Source organism: Alternaria rosae (genome assembly GCF_020736505.1).
Source record: "Alternaria rosae strain MPI-PUGE-AT-0040 chromosome Unknown BKA58scaffold_6, whole genome shotgun sequence".
In the NCBI taxonomy this organism is placed as follows: domain Eukaryota; kingdom Fungi; phylum Ascomycota; class Dothideomycetes; order Pleosporales; family Pleosporaceae; genus Alternaria; species Alternaria rosae.
Window position 1 is genome coordinate 2,362,553 of NW_025763575.1, and position 18,218 is coordinate 2,380,770.

Consider the following 18,218-nt stretch of genomic DNA (forward strand, 5'->3'; position numbering starts at 1 on the left):
CCAAGATTCGGCTTCTCATGTTCACGCGCCCAGCCCTATGTACCCCACATCTGCCACTTGCGGTCTGACATCAGCCGCCTAACAACTAACGCGTTCCGTCCCGGAATAGTGCAAACAATGACTAAATTAATATCCCGAGTTCCAAATCTGCCCACTTTGACATGCTTGTCATCATGTATGTAGTACCGAGTTATTAACCAAGTCTCAACAGCAGATGTTTCTTACGAAAACGTAGGATTGCGCGTTGCGCGTTGCGCGTTGCGCGAATTGATGCGGGTGATGTCGTTGGTGCTTGGACAACTTGGACTGATGAGTAAGAATGGAAATGTTAGCAACAGTGCCTAGGTAGGCTGAGCAGAGACAGCCAGATAGCAGGTCTAAGAAAAGAACGGAACAAGAACTCACCGTGTACGGATATACAGTAGCGGTATGTGAGGAAGATATAAAGTCAACTTTACATCTTTCCTAACCCTCTCACCCACAGCACCGTCAACACACTCTTCTACATCTCCCACACTACACCCAACCCATCACAAAACCCTTCCACCAGTCCAGCCACCACCAGCCCAAAATGCAACTCACCCTCCTCCTCCCCTTCCTTGCGGCCTTCGCCCTCGCCGCCCCCACCGACATGTCCACCCGCCAAGCCCGCACCCTCCGCGTGCAACTCTCCAACGACGCCACCGACACGGCTGTCCAGCGCGAAATTCCCGCAAATGGTAGGAGATATCCGTGTACGAACTGATGTGAGACATTCGCTGACTCCCAACACCAATCTTTAGGCATGCGCACCTCCATCCGTGCCAATTTCGGTAATCTAGGTTCTCCCATTCGCGCAAACCGCGCGTTGATTGTAGGTTCGGGAAGTGGAAGCTGCAGTATCTTTAGTGATGCGCAGGCTACGAAGAAGGTCGCTACTATTGTGTAAGTTATTTGCCTGCTTCTACAGTGTTGGCTTGCGTGATGGATTATGGGTAGGGCTAATGGGATTACAGACCTGGTGGTAATGATGCCAACTTCGCCGCCACGAACCTCGATAATGGGGTTATTGTTTGCCAGTAGGCAATGAGGATGCTCTAGCTTGTCGGGTTTGGGGTCATTTTGGACTGGGCTACGAGGTTGTGGCTGACGAAGCTATTATAATGATGCTTCTTATTTGTCTCTTCGCAGTCTTTCGTTGAGATTGTTCTAGCTGATGGTTTAAGTGTTAATTTCCATTTACGCTCTACTGAGCCCCCGTTGATTATGCATCATAGATACTGCATCTGCTACGTGCGCATCTGGCCGCCGTCACCGTATATTGTGGTGATCTTGCCAACGAGGGATCGTCAAACAATCGTGACAGATGTGTTATCCAATGTGCCGGTCACGTCGCACTACCATGCTTCTAACCCAATCTGTCCACGATGCGCATACATACATCCCTGTTTTACTTCAACCACATCGACGAGAACCTCTTACTAATACGCCGACCGAGAGACTTCTCTGGCTTCTCTTTCGCCTCTACCGCCGCAGACTCTTGGCCCTTCTTGCCGAAAGCACCAAGCAACTTGCCGAACGAACTGCGTCGCATATGCTTCTTCTCTTCTCTGAGTTTGGCTAAAGGTGGAGGAAGGACCGGCATGCTGGCACCGCGCTGTTGCGGCTTGCGAGCTGGGAACTGGAAGTCGAGGTTCAGAACACCGGTATTGGTTGGGAACGGAGGATCTAAAATAACGCTAATGGATGGAAGTGTGCGACGTTTGATGGTGCCAATAGATGCGGGTTCCTTGATGGAATCTACGTTTGAGTGCGACTCGATGAAGTTGCCGACTGGGTTCGCGGTTTGATCAAGTGTGGTCTTCGAGCCATTGCACTTGTGCCTCTTCTCGATGTGGATTGGCTCTATGCCGGCGTCACGATTGACGAAGCTATCGCTGTAGCGAAGGTCCGAGGCTTCCGTGTTCATCGAGAAACAGCCAGAGGATTGCGTCCAGACGCTCTCGTCAGCTTCGTATCCATCGTGTACCACCCAGTTTGAAGAGTCGGGAGGTAATGCAGGAAATCGAAGCGATCTGTCTTTGGCCTGCCGCGGTATCGGCTTCCGCTTGATCGACGACGCGTTCTCCAGCGCGTTGGCAGCATTTGCGTCGTACTTCAGCGGGAGGAGACACATAAGTCCATCGCTACCAGTCGCATTGTATGTGCGTGGAGGAAAAGTCATTTCATCGTCGTCAGAAGTCGCATTGTACGTTCGCGGGAGAAGGATCGTCATCTCTGATCCAGTATCCGGGTAATAAGAAACTGGTGCGAGAGTTGTAAGCCCATCATCCTGTGTCTGATCGGGGACATTAACAACACTAAGCGGTCTCTTTCGGGGCTCAGGATCATGCTCGTCCATATCGAGGAGTTTCTGCAAAGAAGGGTAGTTATCCGGTTCTGACTCGTAGTGCACGGAGGGGGCGAAGTCTGGTCGGGAAGCAAAGCGGAGGAGTTTCTTAACAGGCTGCTCCGATGGCCAGGGACACGCCCAGTCATGAACGAGACAGCCATCTTCCGCAATTGCTTGGGCAAAGGTCTCAAGTGGGTAGAGTTGGTGTGCCTCGTCAGTATCGACCTCCAAGAGCGTGAGTGCACATCCATATTGTGAGGAAGGCCTAGTATAGAAGTTGAACTTCTCAGTACGACGAAGCGGCCGATCGAGCTCAGCTCCTGGTGGTGATCCTCCTATTTTCGGAGAAGATGCGGCGGAGCTAGAGTTGTAAGAGGAGATGGACGGAGTGCGCTTCTTTTCTTCGGTTTCGCCCGCTGTCGTCTTCGGAGGCCGGGTGTGATTGTTGGGCTCGTTCGGGTTGGTTAACGCCGTGATTGAGCTAGGGCTGCTGGAGCCTGGAACCAACTCCCGTTTGATAGCGCTGGCTTCGGAAGATGTGACATTGCTGAAGCCATCCACACCTAAGTCGTCATTTGGAGAGGAAGTACCATAAGGACCTGGAGTCCAGTGGCTGTACTGTCCTGCTGTCACGCGAAATGATTCCGTACCATATGCAGCTCCCTTCAGCGGGTCACTGCGTGAGACCACCTGCGATAGACTTGTCTTGTTCCGTCGATGGCAACGGTGAAATGGTGTACTACCCGTTTTTGAGTCACCTAAGACTTTGAAGGGTTCGTCGTTCAAGGCCTCGTCCTGGACAATGCCTTTGTCATTAGACGTGACAAGGTTCGATGCAGCCAGTATAGCGTCCGGAGCAGCGTCGTTTGCGGACCTGATCGGTGGGGGCGGCGGAAGAACGAAGTCGTCAATCTTGCACTTGTGCTTCAGCGGTGAGCTATGAGTCGTGCGTGTACCGGGGCGAGGGCGAGAAGTTGTCGTGGGTGATGAGGTCTTTGCCTGAGACGGCAGTGTATCGCAGTCACTTTCGATGGACATGGCTACTTCGGTCGGTGGGCTAGCCATATTGGTGTTATCAACCAGCGATGCGACAGTACCACGTGGAGGTAGGCTGCTCGACAGTGATCGTGCACGACGACGCCGAAGTGGTGAGCATGACACGGGACCAGCTATATCATGTATATGACTTTTGGCGCTAGCAAATGGTTTGTCGGACTGAGACATAGCGTAAGCTTGAGATAAAGGGAGGTGCTTCAAGAGGGGTTGGTAGATGTCAAGATCGTGATGATCTTGGACAGCAAGACCTGGGCAACGAGACGCGAGATCACGATTGGCGGAATGGGTCTCTTGACCTGTGGAAGGGCGCTGTAGTCCTGGTAGACAAGTGCCTTCAGCGAAGTGGGTGAGCTGCGCGAAGAGGATGAGTAGCTGTTGTTATATTGTACAAGCGTGAAGACCACACGTGCTCAGGGTGTTTCTGCGCCTTGCGCAGCTGCACATGCATGTGGGGAGTGAAATCGTTGTTCAAGTCCACCCTTTCGGAGGTCATTTCGCGGCGGTGTCATCTGGTGAATTAAACTCATGCTGGAGGGTCGCGCGCTTGGGCTCTCATTTAGTCCCAATCAACTCTCCTTTGTTGCAAACGACCACACCAAACCACCTAGCACCGCAACTGTAGCAATCTTTACAATGCAACCTTTCAAAAGCCAACGTCCACAATTTCCAACCTTACAACCCAAAATGCAAGCACACGAAGATGCCTTGGCCCTACTCACGGGAAGTCCAGCAAAGGCCACTGTGACGGGAATGGAGCATCTCTTGAGTATATATGGCGCCCAACAGATCTGCGACCAAACACACGAGACGTGCGATACATCCCAGCGTAAGACGATCTTGGATGAACTCCTAGATGTCTTACACCTGCGTGGTCGTTTGCAACAGATGGATGCTACATTTACTGACAATGGAGAGCTTCTCACCTACGGTAACCCATACACATCCTCGGAGTTCCGGACCATGCTACGTCTCGGCCCCATGTACGAAGAACAGTGGAACAGTCTCTTCATCGAAAACTATGAGCCTCCCGACCACGGAGATGCAGACAGACAACTATGGTCTGACCTACGTACTTTAAAGAGAGTTCTCCGGAATGAGGGCATCGTGTTTGGCCGCGAGCATCAGCGCTATTCGTTTGGTAACTCCAGCACAAAGCTTCGAAGGCTGTGCTGTGCGTATGATGAACTGCGAATTGAATGGTTGACAATGATGCGATCGAGCTTCCCAGCACTTGATGACAGACAACTGTACACCTTTCTTGGGGAATCTTCTAGTGATGAAGATTCGGTATCTGGCGACGATGCGAAGCGAAATAGAGATAGAATTGTGGTTATAGAGGGCGTCCAGTCACGCAATACGACTGGCCGGCCTCGCATGCTGCGGCACCGAAGCAGCGGCGTTCCACAAGCCATTGGCTGGCGTTTCAGTGACGATTTCACGTCACCGCGCCACAAGAATGATAGGTGGAGGTTCAGCGACAACCTGGACTCTGTACCGGTGTGGGGACTCATCGAACGTACTGACGCGGAAGATTCCCAAGTCGTACCGCAGGCTGTCTCGATGACAGTAAATCACGACGCCAAAGAGGCCAGCGACTCACAATTTGTCTCCAAAGCAGGGGCTTCACGACCGCCAATTCCCCAAACCCTGATGCTATGCAGCCCATCGCCATTGCAAGTGAGTAACATAGCCTCCCAAACTGCTCGACCTCATCTACAAACACCCTCGCAGCATATGAAAACCCAGCGCACGATACCTCGAGCGGAGCCCATGTCAAGCACGAGAGAAGAGAATGTGGTCAACAAAAACACAAAGCCGATTTGGGCGCGAGGTATGAGCAAAAATGATGGAAAGACCAAGAAGTGGGGCAAAGTTCGCCGTTGGTTTCGACGTGCTTTCGGTCGCAAGTACGCCGCCGATGTGAGGTAGTGGAACCTTATCGTGTGCAGTAGGGAGTAAACTCAGACCAGTTCACTTCCTTCGTGCTCTATTTCTTTGTTGTTCCTTCTTGGAGTGAACCATGTTGCGGACAGTGGAGTGAATGCGAGCGCTTACATTACCGGTCCGGATGAAGATAGATACAAACTTCGTGAACTCAGTGACTATGTGTCTGCTTCCGAGTCGCGAATGGCCTAGTTGCTACTTCACTATGAGCTTCCATGTAAGGTATTCAATATTAAAACCCACACCAGCAAGACCGAAATTGTATACATCAACCAAGAAACCTACTTGTACTTCAACTCGCCCACCGCTTCTAGTGTAGCGATCGCGCCGACCTCCAAGATGAACGAAGAACGTAGACATGCGAGCCGTCAGCCCAGGGATCCATCTCGTCCATTAATAACAAAGGAAGACGTCGGGCAAGCCGAGCGTATGGTTGCAGACGCCGTCCAGATGGTTGACGCAGCCATGTCCAGACATGCCACCAAAGCTCTCGCAAAGGAGAAGAAAATGTTAAACGACGTTTGCAAATCTGCAGAGTTCAAATCTGGAATGGCGGCTCTTCGGCGAGACATTGTAGGCTTCATACCAAAGACGAAGAAACTTCATTGCTGACGAATTCTAGCTTGCCAAAGAAGCTTTCCTATCCCCAGACTCCGAGCTGGTCAAGGAGATCGCACGCGAACGTATCGAAAGACTGGTGCACGACTTCGAGATAAAGCTGCAACGGGACATGCTTGCTGAGCAGGTCAGACAGCCCGCTACAATCTCGAACAAGTCTCCTTGTTGCCACAAGCCGAAGACGCCAGGGTCTCGTCGAAAGGCTACATCATCGGGACCCATGTCTCAGGGCGAGAAAAGTGAGGGGTCTTACACCACTAGTACCGATGGGATGGCACCTGTTGAGGTGAGTTCCACCGGCTTTGTCCACTTTCCACCACATTCTGACGACGAAAATGACTGGGAACGCGTATCCCGCCATTCGACACCGGAGCGAGCAGAGACGGAAAAGGCAGGTAACGATATCAACGGAACGAAGGGATTGTTGAAGGGCTGGTTTAGCAAGTAAGCTCCAGGAGACGGTGAGCGCCTTGCCCCGAAGCAAGATAAAATGAGTTGTATCGGTGTAGCATAGTCGAACCCTTCACGGGAAGAGTGTTTGAATAGATTGTATGCGGCGTCTCGTGTAATAAACCGTAAAGTGTCAATGTCGTGAAATTCCATCACCCTTCGTATGCAGATATAGGTCCTTCAGTCCACACATTAGCAGAACTGGGCAATGCACTTCGGAGCGCGCCATTGCCTCAAGATGAAGCGTGCCGGACTCCTGCATACCATTGCTTCTTTTTCGCAGTTGTGTGTCCATCAGCATAACGCGACTAGAACCGCCGGATGCGTTATGCTAGATACTGGCAGGCGTTTCTGACGCGTTCTCGATGGGCTCGCATTGTGTGCCGGGCTTGCCGTCGTGGCGCGAGAGTAAGTCTTCCATGGCTCTGAACGTGATACACGGCATGCGGATTTGATAGAAAGTCTTAGTAGTAAAAGAAGAGCGAAGGCCTCTGGGATGGAGTAGCTCAAGACGGCCTCGGGGGAGCTGCGGTACGCGTGACGTAATCACGTAATTTAGCGTGTCGCTAGCGTCGCTCCCTCTTTCCTCCAGCTGCACCATGACCACCCACCATAGCACGACTTCGCTGCCAGCATCAGAACAGGTGTCGCATTATTGAGCATTGCATCGTTGGGTCTACTACATATGTTTTCATCGAACCATTCGGATCATCCTCGCTTTCGCGACGGCATCGTCTCCACGCCCCAAAGCTTACTGTCATACGCGTTCGACCACTTGTACCAGGCCATGTGTCGCAACATTCATACAAGCATGAACGACCGTATTGAGCCAAAGTCGACATGACACTCCATCAAAACGCTTCAGCTGTTCCTGTTGTCTTTGCTAGAAGGCTAGACTTCGCTGCCGCATCTGCTGGTTACGAGGTGCCTTGTGCACGACCATCACCTTTCGGCTGCGAAGAATGAGCACTGTACGGCTCCCATTTGGAAGCTAGATCCTTTGTCAGACCCTCCATGGTAGCGTTCTTACTGATGCCGATCTTGACGTCTGTAAGCCGCTCGCTCAGATCCCCAACGCTGGAATCGTTGGCCTTCTGCCCTTTCTGAGCTGTTGATGAAGTGGCTGGATTGATATTCGGGTGCTTCGATGACATGCTTCCCGGCTGCCGGATTGACTCGAAATGGTAGCGATTCGGATCGTATATGTCGGATGTGAAGATAAGCAGGCCAAGTCACCAAGATGTATTATGTAGAGTTGTTGGCCGCTTGAGTCATGTGTGACGAGGTGAAGGTTTGTTTAGCTAGCCTGCACATGCAATTGCTTGGGTATATCGCGGGCTGAACAAAGGTTGGGAAGATATTCAATGCGATGCCGCGTGAGTCGGAGTAGAAATACTCTTGTTTCATTGACAAAGATCAGCGCACGGAGGTAGCCTAGGAAATGCTCTCAGACATCGCGATACAAATCCGCCACGCTTGAAAGTATCGTTATCCTTTTCGACACTCGACAAACAACGATGCGACAATCAACACCGTTTGCTGCCACATTTTCGACCCACCTCAAAGCAAACGGATGTAATTCTACGCCATCGGCTACTTTCCTTTGTCTGATTAGCCGTAGCTGCGCTGCTTCATCTGTAACCGGCTTGTTGTTCAAGATCGTGGTGCCTCGCATCGACAGCGATGAACCCATCTAGGCAGAACACGGTCCTTTCCGTCGGTTCAGATTCGTCGTCTGTGTATAGCGACGATGAGCACAAGTCGGACTTTAATCTGGCGGACGTGTGGACCCCCAATGAGTCGGATTCGAAAATTAACATTCAGTGTACTCGCCATGAGAGTGCGCAAACCTGCGAAGAATCATGAACTGTGTCACTTCCAAGAGACATCGCCACTCTGAACTCAGACAACGAACCGAGCCCTAGCCGAAATAAAATTAGCAGTCATACCGCTGCGTACCGCTTTGAGACGCTGAAAGAAGCTGAAGAGCGCCGTCGCCGAGTCGCAGCTCAGGCAAAGCCAGAGCAGCCCAACTGGCGTGACACCACTTTGGGCGAGCCTAGGAGATATATGCAGCAGGTTCTCGCGGAACATGGTGCTGCTACTGCAAAAGAGCACACCAGTGGATATCGGTCGGAAGACAAGGCTGATGAAGAATCTATCGCTCGACATACGATGCCTTCTGGTCGACGCCTCCGCGTGGTTAGTACTGATGACATCCCACCACAACATACACGCATCGCGCCCATATCGAAGACACCATTATCATCATCTGATTCCGGTGGAATGATAGGGGAATCGGATCGCGACATTGAGCCTGAAGAATGCATCCTGCAAGGAGACGCGCACGGCTCAGAAGCTACCCGTGGTATTTCTACACCGGTGACGCCTAGGCCACGTGCGAAGTCGCTTCTGAACACTCCATCGGAGCTGCGCTTGGAAGAATATAACCCATGCGCACCAAATTATGGAAAACAACGATCCGCCGCACTCTCGGCTCTAGCTGGGGTTCACATGGAGCCTGGTGAGGCTTTCTCTCGCGAATCATCTGGCCATTGGCTCGGAGGACCAGCTCGCAGATCCGTGTTCGCTGCGCGGCGTCGCGGACGAGCGGATTGGCAGAAGAGCGGGTTGTTCTCATTGACAGGCCAGCAATATGGACTGGGCGATCGTGAAGAAGGATACTTCTCCGGCAAATATGTGACATCCATCAGGTATGATATCTCAATGGAGAGGAAGGGTCGGAAACGAGACGCATGGAAGCGCGTGTTGTGCTTCTCATGATGGTAGGGTCTAGCGATCAATGGAACTATCTCCCAAATATATGTCTCCCGCAAGGATACTTGTGAAGTCTAGCAATGTGCTGCTGTGAGGTTCTGAAGGACCCATGTTGTAGCCACATGCGTGTCAAGGGTCATTGTTCGATGTTGGATGCATGTCGACTGAATGAGACCTTCTTTCGTTACATTGACGTCACGATCTTCACGGTTTGTGAGTCACAGATGGTCTAAAGTATGCATGAGCGTTGAATGTGTGTCCACCCGTCCGTCTAGGTAAGCTCTGGAAACTACACGTGATAGTGTCTTGGCGCGGTGTTTCACCTAAGTTCCGGTAAGTACAGCTGAATCAGGTATAGGCGCGGCCTTGGCGCAAGCGACCTGCAGCATCAACTATCCTTCACCCTTTCCCTCCACGTCCCTCTATCAACAACACTGTTTCGCAACACCGCCGTCGTATTGTCAATAATCATTAAAAATCCACAGTAGCCCTGTCGCTTCACGCTGCTATGTGTTCTCTCGCTATAGACTACATAGCGGGCGTACAACCCGCCTCTCGTATCCACCACACTCACAATCAGGACAGTTCAACTGGTTCGGTGGCGAACTCAATATTCGAATTTGCTTCAAGCCGCAGAAGCTCGTTCGACTCCGCTATCTCGACGCTCTGCTTCGACAGTCAGCCATCACCCACATCGCAAAACCAAAAGGGAGCAGCATCACCCAAAATGACGACGTATTATCATTATGACTCGAAAGGTACCGTCACTGCATCAAAGCTGCATCCCAAGGCTGCGATCTTTACGCCTGGTCACCCGGATGCGGAAGCATACGAGCGGAAAGGAGACGTCGTTGGAGCCTATCTTGCACATCGTGACATAGGCTACCCCGCACATGGTACCTCAGAAGCACAGCATAGTTATAGTCCTACTCATTCCCCGCTAGCAAAACCTTTCAACGGCAGCATAGATGGCCAAATGGCTAACCAAAGCTACCGGCCGGGCGATGGAGATGAACTGTCAGGGTATGATACCTCTCCAGTCGAGGCGTTCAGTACACTCGGCTGGGTAGGTTGGGCGACGTATTCAGGTATGGAGCGCCTGTATCCGGATCCTGAGGATATACGCCACCTACACACCCTGCAGAGTTTGCTGCCTCATCTTCAGCCTGAGCGAAAAATGAACGCGCTCAACGGACCGGTATTGGACATCGTAGAACAGGATACGGGAGTCACGCTCGCTTATCAGGTCCCAAAGAAGATGCTTGTGCTGTTCCTGGGTCGTAAGGTGGTCAACAAGTTCATCCGCACAACGCACCGCGAGGACGATGTGAATTGGAAGGGCGCACCAGTCTGTCAAGAGATGAATCTACCTCGCGGAGTAGCTAGCAAGGCTGCTATGAAAGCTCTCGTAGCTTGGATGCTGCGGGCATGCAACTACCAGACCATGAGCTTGATGAAGCAGATTCGCGTCCCAAAGAACACGTTTGTCGCCTGCTCATTGGCTCGCACGATGGAGCTCTTCGATCTCCACAAAGATGCATTAAGGGTAGATCATTACATCGCCGAGTGCCATCTTGCTCGACCAATCTTTGCTGTAGAGTTGGAGACGCTCTGGAACTGCCTCGGCAAAAATAGCCGGTACACCTACGCAGCGATCAAGGTTGTGGGGCAGCGGCTACGCGAATCGGAGGCAGATAGCAAGGATCGAGAGGCACCGGGGATTGATGAAGATATGCTGGCTAAGCTGAACGAGTATCCGGAGCTGGAAGCACGCGTGCGCAATCCGGAGGTGAATGAACAACACCGACCAGTCTTTAACACGAACTGGATCAAACGAATGAGCGATAAGAATGACCATAGCCAGGAGGGAAGTGGAAAGCAGTTGAAGAAGACATCCTTTAAGCCAGCTGCAAGGCGCTTCCAGGAACACCAGCCAACAGCAGAACCGACTGTGGGGCCACAGCTACCGGCTAGTCCAGAAAGCATGGTACGCAAGTTCGCAGTCTTGCGAATCGTGGCGGAAGATACGAAAGCAGAGAGCGGCGACACGCAAAGCAGCCTCGATCCAGATGAAAGTGTCGAGAAGCCCTAATGACAGACAAAACGGGCTGCCGCAGGACGATAGCAGTCACATGCACGACAACGGAAGCGACTTCGACCGTGAAGCTTCCATGGGACCGGAACCAGGAGGAGAATAGTCATGCCTCCATAAATAACGGGTCGTTCGTCTATGTTTAGTAGCGCAGCATGATTGGAGGCATATTGGCTCGCTCTGAAGTGGGTTGTAGTTTGTCCTTCGTACACATTGCATAGCGTGGCGTTGAAGGTCTGCATTAGGGGCGATCGCTCGGAAGAAAGCAACGGTCGTCATCCGTAGGAGTATACGGTGTCTGACTTCCGATGACAATAGCGCAACGAGCTGCGCGATGATTGAGAATAACCAATTATTTGAATATACTACCGTTTTGGCATATGATTGAACAGATGTATATGATGCGGCATGTACACCGAAGAAATTGTAATAGAAATATTTACACAAGAACAGTAATCTCCAGACCCCGATATAGTCTTCCAGACATAGTCTTCCAGACATAGTCTTCTTACCAATATGTCTTCCGCATTGTCGGAAAATCCAACGCTTAAAAGTAGCGTCCGAGGGCGCGACGGAACTTGGAAGAGCTGTTGATGCACTGCGAGTACCACTCATTGCTTTTCACACATGTGGCAGGAGACTCGCACTTGGTAGGACCAGTGAAACCTTGACCACCACACTGAGCGTAGAGCTTGGCAGCGCCTGCAGAAGAGTTAGACCCGGTAGGAGCAGCAGGTGCTGGCGCAGCAGCAGCGGTAGTTGTAGCCACCGGCTTGGGCTTGATGACACTACTAGTTGACGTAGGCTTGGATACGACAGGCTTGGTGACGCTGGCAGCGGCATCGGAATCAACAACCTTTTCCGCAGCAGGAACAGACGAAGACGAAGTACGAAGGTTTGCCGGACCAGCGTTGGCCTTGACGTAAGCGGCGACCTTACTGGCTTCCATTGGCTCAGGGATGTCAATCTTTCCAAGCTTAGCAATGAAGCCAGACGATGAGCCTGGGGAGAGCTCGCCGCTGGAAGAGTCGACACTGTTCTCGAGACACGCGCGGCCGAAGACGGATGAGCAGGCGTCACCGCCCTTACTAACGAAGGTAGCAATACCAGCAGCGTGCTCGGTGTTGGGCTGGTCAACGGCGACAAATGCGTTACCCTCAACAAGCGCATTGACTCCGGTGTAAGCATCAAAGGCATGGCCCTTCATGTTCTCGAAGTAGTTGTTGACTGCGTGGAAGTAGCTGTTGACACCATCCTGACCAAGCTTGGGAGCGCGACCGGAAACGTCATGGAAATAGTTCTTGTCGAGAGTGAACTTCTCGGTCTTTCCAATCATCATCATTGTCCAGTAGTGATTGTCGTTGCAGGTAGCAGAGGTGGTAGTTACACCATCGAATTCGTTGTTTGAAAGGGTAGCCTCGGAGCCGTCGTAGTGGCTGACGACGAACATGCGACCGACAAGCGAGAACTTGCAGTGGTCCACCCAGATCTTTGTGTTTCCTCCCTGCATGTCGAGAGCATCGCCTCCCCAAACGATGCCGGGGTTGATGGTGGTGAATTCGACTCCTTGAATGATGACGTTACTGGCATCCTTGGCGATGGAGAGACCTTTGCCCTTGATCACGCCCTTTCCACCAACACCAAGGATGGACTTGTTCGATCCAACTTTCAAAGCGGTTGTGCCGGCTGCGTCGTAGGTGATGGAACTGACGGGGGTCATATCCGAGCCACCACAGGAGAGGTCGCCCAAGTAGTACTGTCCGCCGCCGCTCTTGGCTGAGCAAGTGCTCTTATCGCAACCAGCGCCGGATGCAGTTTTACCGGTGAAGTCGAACTGCTGGGTGAGAAGGATGACGCGCTCGGTATCGTCGGACAGGTACTTCTCCAGTTCCTCGTTTGACGTAGGAGTGACAGCAGCAGCATCTCCTCCACCAGTCGCACCGGCACCGTAGCCGTAAGCTGTACCGATAACAGATTGAGCTGAAGAAGAGGCGGCCACTGCCAGGAGTGCGATAAACTCGAAACGCATGTTGTAAACTTGGCAAAGGAGGGTCAAACAAGGTAAAGTCTTGTAGTACGTGCGAGAAGGTAAAGAACGTTAAATCAGACCAGCCGAAGATTCCGCTCAAAGTATGCAGCGAGAGAAAATGAGGGGATATCAGAAAGGTAATAGATAGAATGAGTGTAGCGAATGACAATAATTGATATAATGAGCAGCCCAAGTCCTATTATACCTACCGCTCTGTAACCGCATACACCTGCTTCGTATCCATATCAGTTACGATCCTTCCCGTAACGGTCATCTTGCCAAATGCGTAATGGCATGAACCAATGTCAAGCGTGTCATGATGCTAGCGCCCGTTTGACAGCGGTTTTGTTTCAATTATCCTGCCACGCGTGCGCTAAGCCGGACATCGTTTCCATCAGCGCGCTTCTCAGTGCCAGATCGAGCGTTCGCAAGATCTTGTGGTGTGGCGCAAGGATATGTCGGGTCGCGAACAAGGAGTTGTTGGTGGAAACAGTGGAGATGTGAGAAGGATGAAACATCAGATAGGGCTGGATTCGCGTAGCTAGCGTACCACGTGATTTTCGCGGGCCAGCTCCAGGGCTGTTCATCACCACGCAACCAGTAAACATGCATGAGCACAATGTGTAAGATAAACTTCGCCATTATGTTTAAATTGGCTCACCAAGGGTCGCGCAGTGTGGCAAGCAAGTACTACGATGGCGCGGACGAAGTCGACCCGCGCAGTTTGCCCGGGCGTGGCGCGCGCCACAACACCCGTCTCTCCTGTAATTTGCACGTCTCCACCTTCCCACGCATTTGAGGCAACTGAAGGATGAGCTTTCTTCCTGTATAGTAATCATTTTCGCCCCTTACCATTTGTCGGTAATCACCTAGGTATACCGCATACATCGGTCGCCATCGCACGTTCTGGCGCACACCTGTTTATCGGCGGCTGCGTTGAAGAAGGCATTCACAGACCGCGAAGTCATAACAGCACATGGCGATAACATGGCAAATATTCAACGTCGGTGGCGTTTGCATTAAGACAGATTTACTGGAAGGCCACGCTTTCGATGGCAATTGTCGCGTACGACGATGTCGATTGAATGGCCACGAAAGCGCCTTGTCTGAGTTGGCTGTGTCGTGTAATTCTGCCAAAACATCGCCGTAGCAGGACCGTCAGCAACACCGCGCTTCATCTATTTGAGAGCCTACATCTTCAGCCAAATACTTCGCGTATCTCATCTAACTCAACAATACAGTAGCTTTACTAATTCCCCAACATGTCGCAAGATCAGTCACCTCCTAACCAACGCAGCCATCTTTCTGCTCAGGCTCGCGCCCGTCACAGGCAGCTCGTTCGCCTCTCCATGTTCTCATCCATATCTGAATTAGGAACGTCCGTACCTCACTCAAGCGCTGTAGCGCCCGATGTAGCGCAAACTCCAATAGATCGGCACAGCCTTCGCACGAGGACATACTACGGCACACAAGAATTGCGACCAAATGAGCCAGTAGTTCCCCAGCCTACTGCTGAAGATATGTCACGCCGATCACAGAAATCTGGAGTTCGGCTTGGCACATACGACACACTTGTGCGAGATGGATCAAAAAGACGTCAACCTAGGATCGGGGACATGGAAGACATCACTTTCGGTCTCAACTCCGTGCTATCATCACGGAACAGCGGCGAGAGTGAAGCTCATAGGCAACATAAGCCTCTTCAAGGTATCGATAAATTCGGCCAGGTATTTGCTTACTCACGCAGTGATGAACAAGCCATGGATACCAAGGAGACGCAGAACGGGAGCACTGACGAGTCGACATCTCCGTACGCATCACGCGCAAGGCTGAAGACATTGCATAACGAAGAACGAGGTTTAGGTGAGAGCTTTGGAATGGTACAGTATGAGGATGAGTTGACTGAAGACTTTGAAGAGGTGAACCGAGACATTCCGACGAACTTCAATGGCAGGGTACCAAATTGAGGGCAGCTGAAGGTGTATAGGTCTTTTCGATTCAACACAAAATGTCAATACCCAGCTGTGACGAGTATTGGCTATCAGACTGAATATTTGACTGGCGTGGATGATTTGAAGGGCAGCTCAACCCTACATTGATACTATTGGAGTCTTTCGTCATGGCTTACCAGGGCGTTGGCTTCCGACCTTTTTCTGTTACGTGTTCTAACTTTAAGACCTGCGCGGGCTTTTGACTACAATCTTTCATCAGTGCTTGAATCACCAGAGCAACAGGCGGCCAACACAGCGCACAACACCCGCATTCATTCACTCACACAATACTCACGTACGCTATACACGTCTAGCCGCCACCTCCCCAGGAATCTCGTTCCTTTTTCGTACTCCATACTTTGCGAACCACCTTCTACACGTCAAAAGACTAAGTCCTCTTACATTGTGAAACTACTTCATCTGCTCAGCTCAACTCCCACGCACTAGCTAACTCCCAACCTCCAAAATGACACAGCCAGACCCAAACTGGAACCCGCCACGCGGACCAAGAAACCGACACCCACACCGAAGAGGCCACAATCTAGCATCGAGTGATCCAAATTCTGCCCCGCAAACTACTCAGCCTCAAAGTCAACATGCGCCGACTCAGAACCCGCAGCGGAACAGCGATCCATTCCAATACGATGCGCAGACTATGTCATACTGGGACGACTCAAGCGGTACAATCCACGAGATCTCCAATGCAACACCCCGAAATCTAGATCGAGCATACGCGAATAGCTTTGGTGTTGGCACTGAAGTTACACATGACTGGCAACAGCAGAATCAGAATTCTGATCTCCAAACTCATGGTCAACAACAATGGCATCATCCATTCGCAGAAATCGTCGGCGGTGGACCATATACACAAAATCGAGCGACTCAGACGACATCCAAGCCACCGAAGAACGAATCTAGGACTGTTGACAAAGGGAAAAAGACTAATAGGAGAGATTTCACGCCGTACTTTGACGCTGCAGACCCGCGAAACCATGTCGATTTGAGAAGTCACACTAAATACATCCTCCTCGGAACGAAGGACGTAAATCAAAAGCTGCGTCAGGACACAACCGATGCCATCAAGCTAGCGACAGAAAAGCGTGAAAAGACGAAAGTGGAGCATCCGTTGCCGCCGCTGACTGAACATGAGCCAGAGATGTTAGTGAAGAGGAACAGCGCGTCAGTCCCTACCAAAACCCCGGCTTTGCCGAGATTCAATATAGAGAACCCAACATCGCCGAAGTTTCCAAAGTCTAGGACAGCTTCTTTCAGGAAAAAGGCAGAGACTCAACACAGCAAACCTCTTTCCGCAATCGACGAAGCCCCGTCTCCGCTTACCACCTCAGACAAGCGACGAAGTGTCGACCGCACACCCACCCTCGACCTTGTCCTCGTACTCCGCACGGAAGAACAAGCAAAAGCGCTCGCGGAACTCGAAGGTGACATCTCTGCAGACAAGCCTACTGATGACAGCGAACAACATATCCCCCGGGAACTAGTCAAAAGGATAAGCGACTCAGAAAGCCAGCGTCTCCCTAGAGTCACGTCGCGAGAAGAGAAACGTCATGCTTCTGAGTTCATTCCGGTTATGAAGGTGACAGGGCTGAATGAGCGGGAGGGGCTTTGTATGTTGGATGATCCGGTTGTTGGGGCGAAGGAGGAGGAGGAGGATGCGGATAGCAGTGTGTATAGTAGCGATAATAATGCGCAGGAAGATGAGATTGAGAAGTTGACAAAGGCGATAGCGGGTCTGAGGCCGTTTCAGGATCTGCCGCCTCCGTCGCCGAAGAAGATGAGTTTCCAGCGGATGAGTGCCGTGCCTGTAGGGTTGAATGTGGGGAAGATTGGAAAGGGGAAAGATGGGTCGGAGGATGGAGATGAATCTAAGCCAAAGCCGAAGGAGTCAGGCGACCGGACTGTGCTTGAGGCGGAGGCGGAGGCGGAGCTCTTAAAAGTTATCAACGCGACGGATGAAGGTACTGGGAGAGGCAGCGCAGGTGTGGGAACGTCGCAGGAGAACTCGTCAGCTGAATCGTTTGCAACGGTTTCTTCGGATGATTACGAACAGATTCGGGCGGATGATGAACTTGTAACGGAGCAGAATGGTGTGAAGAGGCGGTGGTATAGGGGGTTTCGGAAGGTTTGAGTGTGATGCGCGAGGTAGTAGGAGTGTACGAGATGAGTAAATTCGTTGTTGGTTGAGTCGAAATCTTAGCCTAGACGTATACGACATCTTGTGTGGTATTATTTCCTTGGTATGCTATCCCGAGAGTACGTTCAAAGCGAGTTTCCTGGGATTAAACTGCAGATAAACTGCACTTGTTGGTATCTCCAGGTTGTGTCATGTATGCACTACTGTATATTTCCTGCTGCTTCCGCCTTCTTAGCTCCCCGCGCTGAGAGATGATACCTTTTTTAGGTAGATTCCTTATTTCTGAGATTCTTCTTTGCACGTCGGCTCACCATCGTAGTGGAGCAGTGTCTGGAAATCCTGGCAATAGTCCACGTAGTCTGCGTGTTGATGTTAATAAAACTTCTAGAGGAGCATAGCGGTAGAAACTTGCGAATCCTCATACGGTCCACAGCACCTTGAATATCAGCTTTAGTCTTAACAGATGTATCAAGCGCTATGGCCGCAGCAATGTACCAATTTGGCTTTTGCCACGGGAGGCCTTGTGGTTCCTGCTTATCTTCAACAGGGCGAGGTAGCAATCCGGTGTTGAGATCCTACCAGGCAACAATGTACTTGAACTCAGTCACCGCCGACATACGCTTCTCGAAAGCGACGTTGTCAAAGTCGAGAATGTCCAACCCTTTGGGCTGAGGGTTGTTGGTGGCGTCTAGCAGGTGTGTCGCTAGCCTTTCTAAGTTTTTGCGATAGCTGATCAT

General features: G+C 51.5%; 8 protein-coding genes across 8 annotated transcripts; 6 read left to right on the forward strand and 2 right to left on the reverse strand.

Annotated features, from left to right (window-relative positions):
- Positions 1-571: 571 nt before the first annotated feature.
- Positions 572-1,202, forward strand: BKA58DRAFT_459765 (uncharacterized protein; the record flags this gene model as incomplete). Its single annotated transcript, XM_046174728.1, has 3 exons — positions 572-719; positions 783-924; positions 996-1,202. 3 exons carry the CDS (start codon positions 572-574, stop codon positions 1,060-1,062), a joined length of 357 nt encoding a protein of 118 aa, XP_046024689.1. The 3' UTR covers positions 1,063-1,202.
- A 227-nt stretch (positions 1,203-1,429) lies between these two features.
- BKA58DRAFT_403128 (uncharacterized protein) lies at positions 1,430-3,920 on the reverse strand (the record flags this gene model as incomplete). Its single annotated transcript, XM_046171766.1, has 2 exons — positions 1,430-3,799; positions 3,834-3,920. 2 exons carry the CDS (start codon positions 3,918-3,920, stop codon positions 1,430-1,432), a joined length of 2,457 nt encoding a protein of 818 aa, XP_046024690.1.
- An 82-nt stretch (positions 3,921-4,002) lies between these two features.
- Positions 4,003-5,544, forward strand: BKA58DRAFT_459771 (uncharacterized protein). The gene is made up of 2 exons (XM_046174729.1): positions 4,003-5,104; positions 5,159-5,544. Exons 1-2 carry the CDS (start codon positions 4,061-4,063, stop codon positions 5,354-5,356), a joined length of 1,242 nt encoding a protein of 413 aa, XP_046024691.1. The 5' UTR covers positions 4,003-4,060; the 3' UTR covers positions 5,357-5,544.
- A 166-nt stretch (positions 5,545-5,710) lies between these two features.
- On the forward strand, positions 5,711-6,930 carry BKA58DRAFT_459775 (uncharacterized protein; the record flags this gene model as incomplete). Its single annotated transcript, XM_046174730.1, has 2 exons — positions 5,711-5,944; positions 5,994-6,930. 2 exons carry the CDS (start codon positions 5,711-5,713, stop codon positions 6,435-6,437), a joined length of 678 nt encoding a protein of 225 aa, XP_046024692.1. The 3' UTR covers positions 6,438-6,930.
- Positions 6,931-8,122: 1,192 nt separating this feature from the next.
- Positions 8,123-11,309, forward strand: BKA58DRAFT_403131 (uncharacterized protein; the record flags this gene model as incomplete). The annotated part of the gene is made up of 5 exons (XM_046171767.1): positions 8,123-8,279; positions 8,325-9,153; positions 9,336-9,430; positions 9,520-9,550; positions 9,896-11,309. The coding sequence occupies 5 exons, from the start codon at positions 8,123-8,125 to the stop codon at positions 11,307-11,309; spliced, it is 2,526 nt and encodes an 841-aa protein (XP_046024693.1).
- Positions 11,310-11,647: 338 nt separating this feature from the next.
- BKA58DRAFT_387603 (pectin lyase fold/virulence factor) lies at positions 11,648-13,498 on the reverse strand. The gene has a single exon (XM_046170581.1). It carries the CDS (start codon positions 13,336-13,338, stop codon positions 11,857-11,859), a length of 1,482 nt encoding a protein of 493 aa, XP_046024694.1. The 5' UTR covers positions 13,339-13,498; the 3' UTR covers positions 11,648-11,856.
- Positions 13,499-14,580: 1,082 nt separating this feature from the next.
- On the forward strand, positions 14,581-15,416 carry BKA58DRAFT_422017 (uncharacterized protein). Its single transcript, XM_046172813.1, has 2 exons — positions 14,581-15,201; positions 15,256-15,416. Exons 1-2 carry the CDS (start codon positions 14,601-14,603, stop codon positions 15,303-15,305), a joined length of 651 nt encoding a protein of 216 aa, XP_046024695.1. The 5' UTR covers positions 14,581-14,600; the 3' UTR covers positions 15,306-15,416.
- A 220-nt stretch (positions 15,417-15,636) lies between these two features.
- On the forward strand, positions 15,637-17,475 carry BKA58DRAFT_459777 (uncharacterized protein; the record flags this gene model as incomplete). The annotated part of the gene is made up of 1 exon (XM_046174731.1): positions 15,637-17,475. The coding sequence occupies exon 1, from the start codon at positions 15,796-15,798 to the stop codon at positions 17,473-17,475; it is 1,680 nt and encodes a 559-aa protein (XP_046024696.1). The 5' UTR covers positions 15,637-15,795.
- Positions 17,476-18,218: the final 743 nt, after the last annotated feature.

Bases quoted from the DNA above. Each gene is read 5' to 3' on its own strand.
- BKA58DRAFT_459771 (XM_046174729.1), top strand. From the start codon at position 4,061: ATGCAACCTTTCAAAAGCCAACGTCCACAATTTCCAACCTTACAACCC. The intron at 5,105-5,158 runs GTGAGTAACATA...ACACCCTCGCAG, and splicing joins GCAGCCCATCGCCATTGCAA to CATATGAAAACCCAGCGCAC.
- BKA58DRAFT_422017 (XM_046172813.1), top strand. From the start codon at position 14,601: ATGTCGCAAGATCAGTCACCTCCTAACCAACGCAGCCATCTTTCTGCT. The intron at 15,202-15,255 runs GTGAGAGCTTTG...AAGACTTTGAAG, and splicing joins TAACGAAGAACGAGGTTTAG to AGGTGAACCGAGACATTCCG.
- BKA58DRAFT_387603 (XM_046170581.1), bottom strand. From the start codon at position 13,338: ATGCGTTTCGAGTTTATCGCACTCCTGGCAGTGGCCGCCTCTTCTTCA.